A 13,274-nucleotide genomic window follows, 5' to 3' on the forward strand; every position below is an offset into this window, starting at 1 on the left:
CATTCTCTCTCCGTGTTAGTTAGCTAGGAGTGCCATTGCAAGATGCCATAGAATTTAATTTTCTCACAGTTCTAGATGTAGGGAGTCTATGGCAGGTGTACGCTTGTTCTTGATTTGGCTTATAGGGAGCAATCTCTCTGTATATTCTCACGTTGCTTCTTTGGGTCTCCACTTAGAAAGCAATTGAGGGAGGAGGCCTTAACACCTCTTCTTGTCAGAATACTAACTGGGTCTGGGCTACTTTATGTATTATTTCATTTAACTGCCTCTGTGAATGCCCAGCTTCCAAAATAGTCTCAATCAGGGTTGAATACTTAATACATGAGGTTTGGGAGGAGACAAAAAGCCCCAGGTACTGGTATTATGGCATATGTACTATTTTGCATTTGAGAAAGTTTTTAGAGTCACACAGTCTACTTTTTTTGAAGTTGTGCTTTACTTACTTATACAAATTTCCTCTTAATTGCTTATTTTTTATTTTCTTAGAAAATCCATGTTTTATTCCTATTGAATGATATGTATAACTGTGAATAAAGTTACTATAGCTGTTTATGTGCAAGGTTTTCTTTGTACATAAAGATTAAAGCATTCAGGTAAAAATCTAATGAACTAATTTGATATTTAAAATAAATTCTAGATATGTAGGATATTCAGATTAGAATATAGACACAATGGTTATTTGGAATATAATCTAGAATAAGACCTAAGCTTTCCATAAAAATTACCTCCATATTGATGCTAGACCTAAATATAATACACAAAAGGGGATAGATGTTCTAATTATCTTGATGAAAGATGATGAGGGTCCAAAACAGGACAGTAACAGCTGGGATACTGAAGAGAACATGAGATGAATGGATAGATGGTATATTCATTAAGATAGATGACAGATAATTCATACTTGGAGCAAAAGAAAAATATGAGTTTCATAGACTTTTTAAAGATCATATGCCTGTAAGAAGGTTGTTTAGGTGATTATGTCTGGTAAGTAGAACAATATATAGATTGTGAGTTCAAGAAAGAAATCTGACATCAAGGTGTATGTCTTAGAGCCTACACACACACACACACACACACACACACACACACACACACACACACACGCATGCGCGCACAAGGATAGACAATGACATCCCCAGCTTTCAATGAGTAAATAAAAGAGGAATCAACAAAGGAAATAAAATGAATGAAACAAAACACAAAGAAGAGAATGACTGAAAAAAAAAACGACCTTGTCATTAGTAGGGACATCATTATAGTTTTTTTTTTTATTATAAACAGTAGTAGAGAATGGTAAAATAAAACAATTAAGTGTAGGGAGAAAGCAGATATTTTTTCTAATGAAGAGTATAATCATAATTATAGTATGGCGAATGATAACAGAAATTATTAAGATAGTTAATAATAAGAATAGTTACAAAATTATAGCAAAATGCCTAATATTATTCATGTTTGGTTTTTACATCTGTAGTACATTTAACTAAGTATCATTAAAAAAAAACTATGCTAAAATGCAATACCAAACCGTAAGCTTTATGCACCATAAACACTCAAAAATAATTACTGTTCTGAATTGAATTGAACTGAGATTCCTTTAACATGTAAATCATCATCTTTTGTGTTTTGGAATATTGAGAGTTTTAATTTGTGTACTTATTTTGTAATTAAGGTCATCGAACATTATTTATTGGAGTTCACGTGCCTCTGGGTGGAAGAAAGAGCCATCGTCGTCACAGGCATCGTGGTCATAAGCACAGAAAGAGGGACAGAGAGAGAGATTCGGGACTAGATGATGGACGAGAGTCACCTTCTTTTGGTAAGCATCATTCTCTTTGTTTTAATAAATTATTAAAGCACTGGCTTTTTATGCCACCTACTTCCTTCCTTCCAAACTGTTTGAGTATCTTTACGGAGGCTTAGACCTAAGATCTATTTCATTAGGAACACCATTGGTTCATGGGCAGTCTCCAAACAATATAACTTCCTGCACATCATTTTTGTCAAGTTTCTTTAGTAGGATCAATCATTTGCTATTAATCCTATTCTATAATGGGTAAATTCAAATACTCAGTCACATGTTGAGATTTGTACCATATTCTAAAAACCGTCACACTCAATTGGAAATTTGATATTCTATATAGTGAGGACTTGTGATAAATATTTCTATACTGAAAGAAAGCTTCAAAGAAATATTCTAATGACAAATATTTTTCTTACTTGGAAGGAGTCCAAAGAAAACATCATAAGATATTGCTGCAAGTGCCTCAAAATTGTTCAGAATTTACTTTCTAAAGACATGTAGAATAAATATGAAAAACTCCAAGGAGCATGAGGTTTATCTGCTGGAAATCTGGATGTTTCACATTGTATGTTGTAAAGTGGTATTTGAACCAGTGAAACACAGAGTAACTTGAGCTAAAACTTCTAGGTCAGCCATCAATTTAACAACGTCTTTGGAGAAGTGTTTGAAGTTTGGTACTCTTGAGAGTTCTGTCACCCCAGTACATGCTCCATACCATCAGACATAATGCTACTTGTTATCTGACTCGGTATTTTAAGAACCTGTCTGTTTTAAAAGGAAAGACCTTTTACATAGCTAAAGGATAAGTGATGACTGCTTTTGGTTCGCTAGAACATTGGGATGTGATTTCTTAGTGAGTTAAAAAATTATTGACTGTGTAGTGGTGGCAATGAGGATGTTTGATTACATAAAATATTTTCTAACAACAAATGAGGTTAAATCGCTTTAATTTTTAAGCAATTTTAGGTGTATGTATGCATGTGTTCATGTGTATATACATGTTTGTGTGTGTGTGTCCATATGGGTATTATACGTGGAGTGGGGGTCAGAAGCTGACATCAGGTATTTTCCTCAGTTGCTATCACCTTAATTTTTCTGAGACAGGCCTCTTAGTAAACTTGGAGTTCACTGGTTGTGATGCTGGCACAACAAGCAGTTTGCTGACTACCCTTGTCTCTACCCCCTTACTTTTGATACTGTAATCAGTAAGTGCAGTAGTTTTCATGAAAATGTGATATAATTATTTAATACTCCTCTCTACTGTAACAAATGGAAACTACTCAGTTTTGCATCTTGTTAGTTTTAGTGTCAGACTTTACTCACTTTGTATAATTAAAAATTTGGTCTGTAAGTGGGACTATTAATGAGTATTTTAGAATGAACAGTTTGAAGTGTGAACTTATAGTCAGTAAAAATATGAATGACTTTGAGAGAAATTCAGAAATATTGATTTTTTCCACTTCAGCCTCTCAAAGAATGTTAAAAGAAGATTAAGAGGATTATGTCAGTTACTGCTGGTTAATCTATAAGCAGTAGAAATAAATTTGAGAATATAAACTCTATTAGCAAGTTACTTAAAATATTGTATACAAAGATACTGTATATATTAGCATAGTCTTGTAATTAGATGGAGTATTTTTCTAGGTTTAGATGGCAAATTGAATGCACATTTCAGAAGAAATGGGACAGATAGAGAAAATCAGAATTCAAAGAGCTATGTTTTGGTAGATCATAGCTTTTGCTCCTGTTTTAACTCCCAATTTGGTGATAGATAATAACCAAAATGTTTTAAAATTTTTATTTTCCTACAGTATAATAGCAGAATTCACAAGTACTAAAACATAGATTAACACTTGCACAACTCACTGAACTATGTATGACTTAGAAACACCCAATTAACAACCAACTGACCTGACTCCAGAACCTTTCTGCTTTTTCCAGATCACTGCTCTCATTCTCTAGGAAGGCTTAATATCCTGTCTTCTTAAACACACTGTTTTTCATGTTCTTGAATTTATATAAAGGAGATCCTCCAGGAGATCCTGGTTCAATATTCTTTTTGTAGAAAAAGAAAACTCACTAATGTTTTCTGATGTAGCTTTAGTTTATTCATTTTCATTATTATGTAATATACAAATGTGCTTCTGTATATTAAGCATTTTACTGTTGATAGAAATTCAGAGTGTAGGAGCAACTATGAGTAAAATCATGTGGATACTTTTATTTCATGTCTGCCAGTGCACATTTTTATACATATGAGTTAGACGGGTTATTGCTGCACCATGGAGTGTGTATATTTTCATCTTTAACAGGTAATACCAAATACTTGCTCCTAACTAGGTACATATTTACGCTCTGACTAACAGGGCATCAGTGCTTATTTCACTTTACACTTTTAAGTTAGAGTTGTTAATGCTACTATTTTAATATCAGATACTCTGGAAATATGAGTAATAGCACCTCATTGCTTTAATTTATATTTCTTTATCAACAATGGAATTGGGAAAATGCATGTGCTTTTTTATAGTTTCCTTTATGAAATGACTATCAAAGTTATATGTTTTATAATTAGATTTTTTCTTACTGTTGTGTTGAATATTTATATATTATGAATATAATTCCTTCATTGATTTTTCATGTTCCAAATAACTTCTAACAATTGGGGTTAATGTTTTATTTATTTTATTGTAATGTCTCCGTTTTCATCTCTAATTTTATTAAATTGGATCTTCTCTCTCCATCTTCTAGTTAATTTGGCTCAGGGTTTGCCAATCTTGTTGATTTTTCTAAAAGGAATCAACTCTTTGTTTCATAGATCATTTTAGTTTTCTTGTTTTGTTCTGTTTGTTTCTATTTTGTTGATTTCAGTCCTGACTTTTATTTCTTGCTTGTTTCTTGATTATTTCACTTTTGGGTATTATTTCTTACAGTTCTAAGGAAATCTTTACAATTTTTATGAGGGCACTTAGTGCTATGAACTTACCTCTCAGAATTGCCTTCTTTATATCCCATCGGTTCGGGTATGTTGTGTTTTCATGTTTGTGCAATTCTAGTAAATTTATTTCTTTATTTCCGTTTTGACCCACATTTCATTCAGTAGTAGTTGTTCAGTTTCCATGAGTTTGTATATTTTCTGTTATTTCTGTTGTTGAGATCCAGCTTAATCCTTGGTGGTTAAATAGGATGCAGATTGTGATTTTTACAACTGAGGCTTGCTTTGTGTCCACGTATGTGGTTAGTTTTGGAGGAAGTTCCATGAACTGCTGAGAAGAAAGAGTATTCTTTTGTGTTTGGATAAAATACACGTCTGGAGGTCTATTTGATTTATGATGTTACTTAACTCCAGAATTTCTCTGTTTAGTTTTTGTCTTGGTGACCTGTCTATTGGTGAGTGGGGTATCGAAGTAACCCCTTATCACTATGTGGGCATCGATATGTATGTTTAGCTGTAGTAGTGTTTCTTTCATGAGTTTGGGTGCCCTTGTGATTGGTTCATAAATTTTCAGAATTACATTATCCTCTTGGTGGATTTTTCCTTTTATAAGTGTATAGTATTCTTTCATAGCACTTCTGTTTAGTCTTAGTTTGAAGTCTATCACATACTAAAATGGCTGTATCTACTTGTTTCTTGGGTCCATTTGCTTAGAATATCTTTCTCCACCCTTTTATCCTAAGTTGATATATATCCTTGATGGTGAGGTGTATTTCTAGGATGCAGCAGAAAGATGGATCCCATTTTCCAATCCAATCTGTTAGTCTATGTCTTTTTACTGGGAAATTGAAACTATTATTATTGAGAGTTATCAATGAGCAGTGTTTATTGGTTCCTGTTATTTTCTTGTTATGTTGTGGCTTTTTACCCTCTTTTGATTTACCATTCTGGGATTATCTATTTTGTGTCTTTTTGGGTATGGTTAACCTCTTCAGACTGACATTTTCTTTCTAGAACCTTCTGTAGAGCTGGATTACTAGATAGAAATTTCATAAAATTGATTTTCTTGTGAATTATTTTCTTTCTCTGTTGATTGTAATTGATAGTTTTGCTGGGTTAGTAGTCTAGTCTAGCATCTCTGGTCCCTCAAAGCTTGTAGAATATCCATTGAGGCCCATCTGGCTTTTAGAGTCTCCATTGAGAAGTCATGTGTTATCCCATTGGTCCTTATTTTATATATTGCTTGATGTTTTTCTTTTTCTTTCTGTATTTCTTTAAAACAAAGGTTTTTTTTTTTCATTTTACATACCAATCCCAGTTCCTCCTCTCTTCCTTTCTCCCACCTCCCACCTCCCCAGCCCTACCTCCTATCCACTTCTCAGAGAGGATAAAGCCTCCCTTGGGGGGGGTCAACAATCCAAGAAATCCACAAGAATGACACCAGCTAAGACTCCTAGCAATAATGGAGAGGGTGCTTGTACTTACTTCCCCCTATAATCTGATTAGTGACTACTCTAATTGTCATCATAGAACCTATATCCAGTAACTGATGGAAGCAGATGCAGTGATCCACAACCAAGCACTGAATATTTTTCTTTTGCAGCTTTTAATATCCTTTCTTTGTTTAGTATTTTGATTGTTATATGTCATAGAAAATTTCTTTTCTGGTCCCGTTTATTTGGTATTCTGTATGGTTTCTTGTACCTTTATAGGCAACTCCTTTGATTGGCAAAGTTTTCTTCTATCATTTTGTTAAAAAAACATATGTGCCTTTGACCTGGGTTTCTTTTTCTGATTCTATCCTTATTACTTGTAGATTTGGTCTTTTCATAGTGTCCTTGATTTCCTGGAGGTTTTATGCACGGGTGTTGTAGATGTAACATTCTCTTTGACTGAGCTACGTGTCTTCTACTTTGCCTTCAACACTTAAGATTCTCTCTTGCATGTTGTGTGATCTGTTAGTGAGGCTCTGAGGTTAATGCTGACACCCTATAGTTTTTGTGTCCAGTATCATTTCAGTTTGGGTTTTCTTTAGTGATTCTATTTCTTTGTTAAATTCTACTTTTGTATCTTGAATTGTTTTCATTATTTTGTTTATTAAGGCATTTATTCATAGCCTTTTATGGGTCCTACAACAAATTCATAATTGCTATTTTTGAAGTCCTTGTCATGAGATTTAGCTATATTGCACTTCTCAGGGCCTACTGCAATAGGGTTCCTGGCTTCTGGTGGAGGCATACTGTCTTGACTCTTCACATTTGTGTTTTTGCACTGGTGTGTAGGCATCTAGAGTTAGGATGTTTGAGGTATCTCTTGGTGTTGCTATTGATCTTTTTCTTGTTGGGTGAGTGTTCCAGTCTTTGGATGCTGCTGACAGTCTCTGGATCCTAGGCAAGTGTGGTGGCTGTTGGGTCCTGATAGAGAGTTCTTTTGAGTCCCGGTCCAGTACAGCCACTGGGGGTGAGGGGCTGGAAGAAAGTGTTTCTGTGTATTGGTGGCTAACACAAAGAAATGGAAATGGACTAGAAGAGAAGGCTGATAATGTCTTTTGGAAAGAGCTAAACCCGGTCCCCACCAAGTAGCAGAATCCCCAGGAAATGGAATTATGTTGGGAAGATGGGTTCCTACAGGCAGGCTACAGTATGACAAAGAGTAAGTCTGTAGAGACAGAAATGAAAGGGCCAGGGAGAACCCTGGATCCGTGTTTTAATTCTCTTAATGGTGTGTCTCCAGATTCCATAAAAGATTACTCAGAGGATAAGATATGATTCTTTAGACAAATTTCTCTATGTTGTCATTTTTACTTCCACTGTGTGTTTTAGTAAGTATAAACACAGATTCTTAATCTCTCTTATACTATATTCTATATCTAGTTTATGCTATAAACTTATTTGCTATATTTTGCTATAAACTTATTTTATAAAATTCTTGGCTGAAATTTATGTTCAGTAGCCTATGATTTCGGAAGCTACCACAAAATCAATAAATACCAGTCTTTTAAGAAGAAATATTTATAATAACTAAGAGAAATTTATTTTTTGATAATATATATATATATACATAATATATATCACACAACTTTAAAGTATCTACTTCCAATTGATTAAAAAAACAGGCATTGGACAACACATTTTGAATTTCTATTGGAACAAAACCCAAATCCCTTTTAAAGATATTATAATATTGCTGGATGGTCATAAAAAGACTTCGATGAATAGAGCATAATACCCATAAAATCATTTTTATTTTGTAGAATTAAAAGCCGGAGACAAGAAGGCATGTGTTATTTTGAACCCAAGTAAATGGTCTCCTTCATTAAATTGATTATACTCATTGAGGAAATTGCTATTTTCTATGCTATTGTTATTATTGTGTCTTAGCGAAGTCTTTTGAATATTTGCTATCCTGTTTCATACTCTCCAGTCCTCTTTATTCTTGAGTATGAGGTTGTTAGTTCTTATTTACCTTGTGATTTGTACTTTGGAGGTATATAGCGACTCATCTTGATGCTTTATAAGGGGAAACACTAAAAATACTCAAGTTTAAGTCTCATTTAGATAGTAATTGAATTTTTGGGGATGGAAGAGTAGTATTGTAGACATCCAAGTTATAGATGAGAAGTAAACTGAAATTAATAGAAATAGTGAAAGGAAAAATGTTTTAGAGCTATTAGGAATATACCAGTGTTAAGGCATGCCTACTGTGAGGTATGGTGCTTGACTTATAAGAGAAAACTGTATCTTGACTTAAAGGTCCAGGGGTGAGCTCATAGTGGCATGGGTGGAATAGCAGCAGGTGGCCAGAGCAGAAGGTAGCACATTCATATTTCGAAAGCACATACACAACATCCAGTGCAATCTGGAAGTAGGTGAGGTTGTAAATGCTCAAAACTCACCCACAGTGAATTTCATCGTCCATTAGGGCTCCACCTCCTAAAGTTTCTACAGCTTCCCTAAATAGCACCATCAACCAGGGACCAAGTTTTCAAATACGTGAGCCTATGGGACATTTCTCATTTAAACCACTATACATCCATTGTAATACAACTTTACTAGACACCGCCACCAGTGTCTGTTTCCTCCCTCTTCACTTTTCTAGAATCATAGGGATGTATAGGGTTTCCACCTAACAACCTTTGACTCCTTTTAAATGATGCAAGATTCCTTTGTATAAATTCTTTCCCTGTAGTCTTTACTGCTCTTTCAGATGCTTTTACAATCCTGTGAGACCCTTAAGAGTTAGCATTATGCAATGGCAACTTTTCACCAAGGGCGGGCAAGTTCTCTGAATGCCACTCTCATCCCTTACAAGCAAGACAGTGCCAGTTAGGGGATGTTTGGGAGGTCCCATATAGTCACATAGTTAGACAACAGAGCAATACAGCAGGCATATACACTGACATTCCCTGTGAGCCATACAGCCTCCTCATCCTAGGGTGCTCCACATGAGCACCTTGTCCTGTGCATTTCCCAATGCAGTCTTGGGAGGGCTGCTTGTTCTTCTTGGCTTGGCTCAGGCATAAGGGCTGTCTTTAGTCCACCATGGCTGCTACCGAAATCTGCTCCTTAGCTATAATAGGCTCTGGAGCAGCACTGTGTCCTTTGTTTTCCCATTAGCAGCACCTGGATTCTGAAAGGGCCACAGGCTGGCTGAAACATTTCATCCTCAGTACATTTCACACTCCATCCTCTGGGAAAATAGCTCTTCACCTCTTAACCCTTTTGTCCATGAACATTTGCTGAGAGGTTAAAGCTTTCCAGAAACTCACGAATGGAATGCTTTGGCTTTCTGTTAATTTTCTGCCTGAGAACCTTACCAGGCACAGATCTTGTCACAGTTTCGTTCTAGTGGGCTGTTTTTTCCTTAACATCTGCTGAGTGCTTTAGCACCTCATGAATCTGACTGATGTGCCAGTTTAGGTGATGCTACAGCCTCTCCCACTGCATAAAGATTATGTCCTGCCATAGGGCTCAGCAAAAACGCTAAAGGCCCGTACTAGTTCTAAGATTTCTGATGAATCAACCTTTCTCTTAACTCTCCTATGAATTCATTCTTATTTAGCCCAGTGAACAGGGCATCAAACACAGTCTTTTCATATTCTGGTTCCTCAGGAGTGCCTGCCTTTGCTCTTGAACTGGGCATCAAACACTGCCTCTTGCATACCTATTTTATTCAGTAATATATGCCTTTCCTCTTGAATTGAGCACCAACTCTGCCTCTCTAATGCTTGTCTCTTCGCTAATGCTTGTTTCTATCATATTCTGGTGTCTGATCTTCATGAGAATTTCAGAAGGAGATAACCAAGCATCATTAATGGCTTGTATGAGCTAGTATTTCAGATATTGGGCCCCTCTCTTCACCTCAAGTAATGTAGCCGTTGTCTCTAGTAGGGATGGATAGTTGTTTCCCTCAGTTTCTTTGCCTCGTTTGCACTGATCCCAGCTACCATATCCCTCAGCTTTATGAGCTGTGCTTTGATTGGGTCTTTCATTCTTTCTTTAATAGTTTTACCTAATTCAGACAATTCAAGCACTGGCTATTTATGTTTACTGTAGTTTCTTGTAATGATCCATTAATCCCATATTAAGACTTCTGTATGCATGTCCATCAATTCTATCTTTCTCTCTTCCTCCTTACATTCTTATTTTCCCTATGGGTTTCAAGGTTTTAAAAAAAATATCCTTAGCAGCACTTATTTAGTTTGTATCATTCATCTTGTGAGGTCTATATCATAAGGCTTTCTATTTGTTTCCATTAATTTATGCCTAAATATTTAAGCCATTGTCATTTTATTGTGAAATTATATATTCTAGTGTATAGCCTATAACCTGCTATATGTATCTCTAGTTCTTTTCTTTCTTTTTAGGTTTCATGGGATATTTTCTTTGTAGATAAATCAAGTCATCTACGATATAGACAATTTTGTTTCTTCCTACACAGGCTTTCTATGTATATATAATATATTTGTGGTGCCAAATTATGTTAGACAGTATTCTGTTAAGATTAGTTGAATACTCAGGTGAGGAAAACAAGGTGCGTGGGATTGAGGTTGTGTCAAAGGTATCAACTGGGGTATTTAAAGCTTGTAGCTATGATAAACTCATGTCCTTCTGTATGATTTTTTTCATAGATACCCCATCACAGCGGGTGCAGTTTATTCTTGGAACTGAGGATGATGACGAGGAGCACATTCCTCATGACCTTTTCACAGAACTGGATGAAATTTGCTGGCGTGAAGGGGAAGATGCCGAATGGCGGGAGACAGCCAGGTAAAAATTTGGGTTGAGGAGTTTCTAATTTTTATATATATATATATAAATTAGGTTATTAAAAGAATAGAGTCTATATAAATTAGGTCATTAAAAGAATAGAGTCCCAGTGCAATGATTCTGCAAACATCTAGGGCTTTTGCAGCTTTCTGAATTTGCTCATCTGGCCTAGGCAGATCCTATAATGGGATATGGGTCAGAATGACATCTGAAAGGAGTAATTTAACAGTGATGCTGAGTCAGCTACAGCTGCAGTCTTAAAGATAAACAGTAACATGATTCGTGTACCATCAGCATGACAATGGAAATCAAAAGTAATTTGCTTCTATTTTTTCAGCTACTAACTTACACTTAAACTGGTGATATCATGTGATGATTTCACTGTGGGGCTTTTTAAAAAATAAAGAATGAACATGAAAAGAGGCTTTAGTTAGAGTCCTCAATTTCATGTAGTGTTTGGTAAGGAATAAAAATATTTTATGTTGTTTTTCTAGGATAAGAACACATTAAATTGAATGTTTTAAAAATGTCTTCTTAAAAGTTACTTTGTCTATCATTTGTAATTAATATTTTGGTAGTGCCATATAATTGATGAATTACTATAAAAATCATGAATTAAATTTTATGCCTTTCAATCATTGTATTCATTTACACCTAATTCATTTATTTATTAATCATTTATAGAGTATCAAATAGTATAAGACAGCAGCAGCAAAAGCATTAGATCTTGCTTTCAGTAATCTCACAGTCTAGTTTAGACACAAGGACATAGTTGTAAATGTTGCATAATGAATACTGTGACCAAGGTATGCATAGTAACTGGGAAAACCTAGGGTTGCCCTTAGTCTACTGCTTTCCAGATTTTTATATGACCACGACTCACCTGAGGTCTAGCTAAAAATGTAGATTTTGTATGCATTAGGCATAGAGTCTCAAGTTCTGCATTTTTGTACCAGCAACATAAATTCACGCAATGTTTTAAATTACCTTGTTGCGATTTAACTGAACTTTAATCTAGCTAATACTGATAGAAATTTAGGGGTTTTTTTTTCAACAAAAATTACTGTAATGATTCATTTCGTTACCAAGCTTTCATTTGATGCCATGTCAAATGTTTTTGATTTGAGGACCACAGTCTTGATAGCAAGAACATTTACCACAAGGGTAACAGAGAATGGGTCAGCATAACTACACAGAATGAATGATTCCTGAGCTGACTCTTTTTTTTTTTTTACTTTTTAATTTAATGCATTTTGAGATTTTAATTCATGAGTATTTACATTGTATTTACATCATATTCACCTCTCCCTCTTTCCATTCCATCTCTTCCCATGTCCTCCCTTCCCTCTCAGCAGCATTCTACCCTCTACACACACACACACACACACACACACACACACACACACACACACACACTATGTGTGTGTATATATATTCCTAAGTACATCAATACAATAAAAGCTAATCAGTCTGCATAATGTTACTTATAATGAATGTAACATCAATTATTGAAAAAAGAGGCCATGAGTTTGAAAATGAACAAGAAGAGATGTTCAGGAGGGTCTGGAAGAAAAAAAAGTGTGATAGTTTGGATGAGACTCGTGCCCCAGTAAGCTCATGTATATGAATGTTTAGTGTCCAGTTCGTGGAAATGTGGTGTGGCCTTGTTGGAGGCCTTTGAGTTTTCCAAAGCCACACCAGGCCTAGTGTCTCACTATCTGCCTGCTGTCTGTGGATCAGGATGTGAAGTTCTCAGCTACTGCTCTAGCGCCATGCCTGTCTGTTTTCTGGCATCATGATCATGACTAAGCCTCTAAAACTCCAAGCAAGCCCCCAATTAAATGGTTTCATTTATAAGAGTTTCCTTGATGATTGCATTCCTTTACAGCAACAGAACAGTAACTAAGAAAAAAAGGAGGGATGAAATGATGCAATTATATTAATCTGAAAAACTGAAAGTAATGATTCTTGAAAAGCTATAAAGAGATTTACCATAGAGCTTAGCTTATCCTTCCTAAGCTGAGTCTTGATGGATGAGTTTGGAGTTGGCCAAGCAGAAAAGCAGAGGGGTTGGTATGGTTAGCAGAGGGAGAGGATGTGCTTTGAGTACACAACTAATACAGGGGTTATTGTTTTGTTAATCTTCTTCACATGGTAAGAGAGCTCTAATCAGACTGCTTTTGGTGTGGAGTGTCCTCCTTAGGAGCCTCATGCTGAAACAGCATTGGGAAACCAATTGCACTTCAGTGAATATTAAACTTGAAGCTGTACT

The 13,274-nt window shown here is 35.5% G+C and overlaps 1 protein-coding gene across 8 annotated transcripts in view; it reads left to right on the top strand.

Annotated features, from left to right (window-relative positions):
• Positions 1–13,274, top strand: part of Slc4a10 (solute carrier family 4 member 10) — a 265,310-nt gene that overhangs the window by 133,199 nt on the left and 118,837 nt on the right. For all 8 annotated transcript variants that reach the window (XM_052726362.1, XM_052726361.1, XM_052726367.1 and 5 more), the window contains exons 3-4: positions 1,670–1,816; positions 10,864–11,002. In XM_052726362.1, the coding sequence (XP_052582322.1) occupies positions 1,670–1,816; positions 10,864–11,002 (286 nt within the window). The remainder of the gene's footprint in view (positions 1–1,669; positions 1,817–10,863; positions 11,003–13,274) is intronic.

Source organism: Peromyscus californicus, unplaced genomic scaffold, assembly GCF_007827085.1.
Source record: "Peromyscus californicus insignis strain IS unplaced genomic scaffold, ASM782708v3 Scaffold_7__1_contigs__length_154581171, whole genome shotgun sequence".
Taxonomy (NCBI): Eukaryota; Metazoa; Chordata; class Mammalia; order Rodentia; family Cricetidae; genus Peromyscus; species Peromyscus californicus.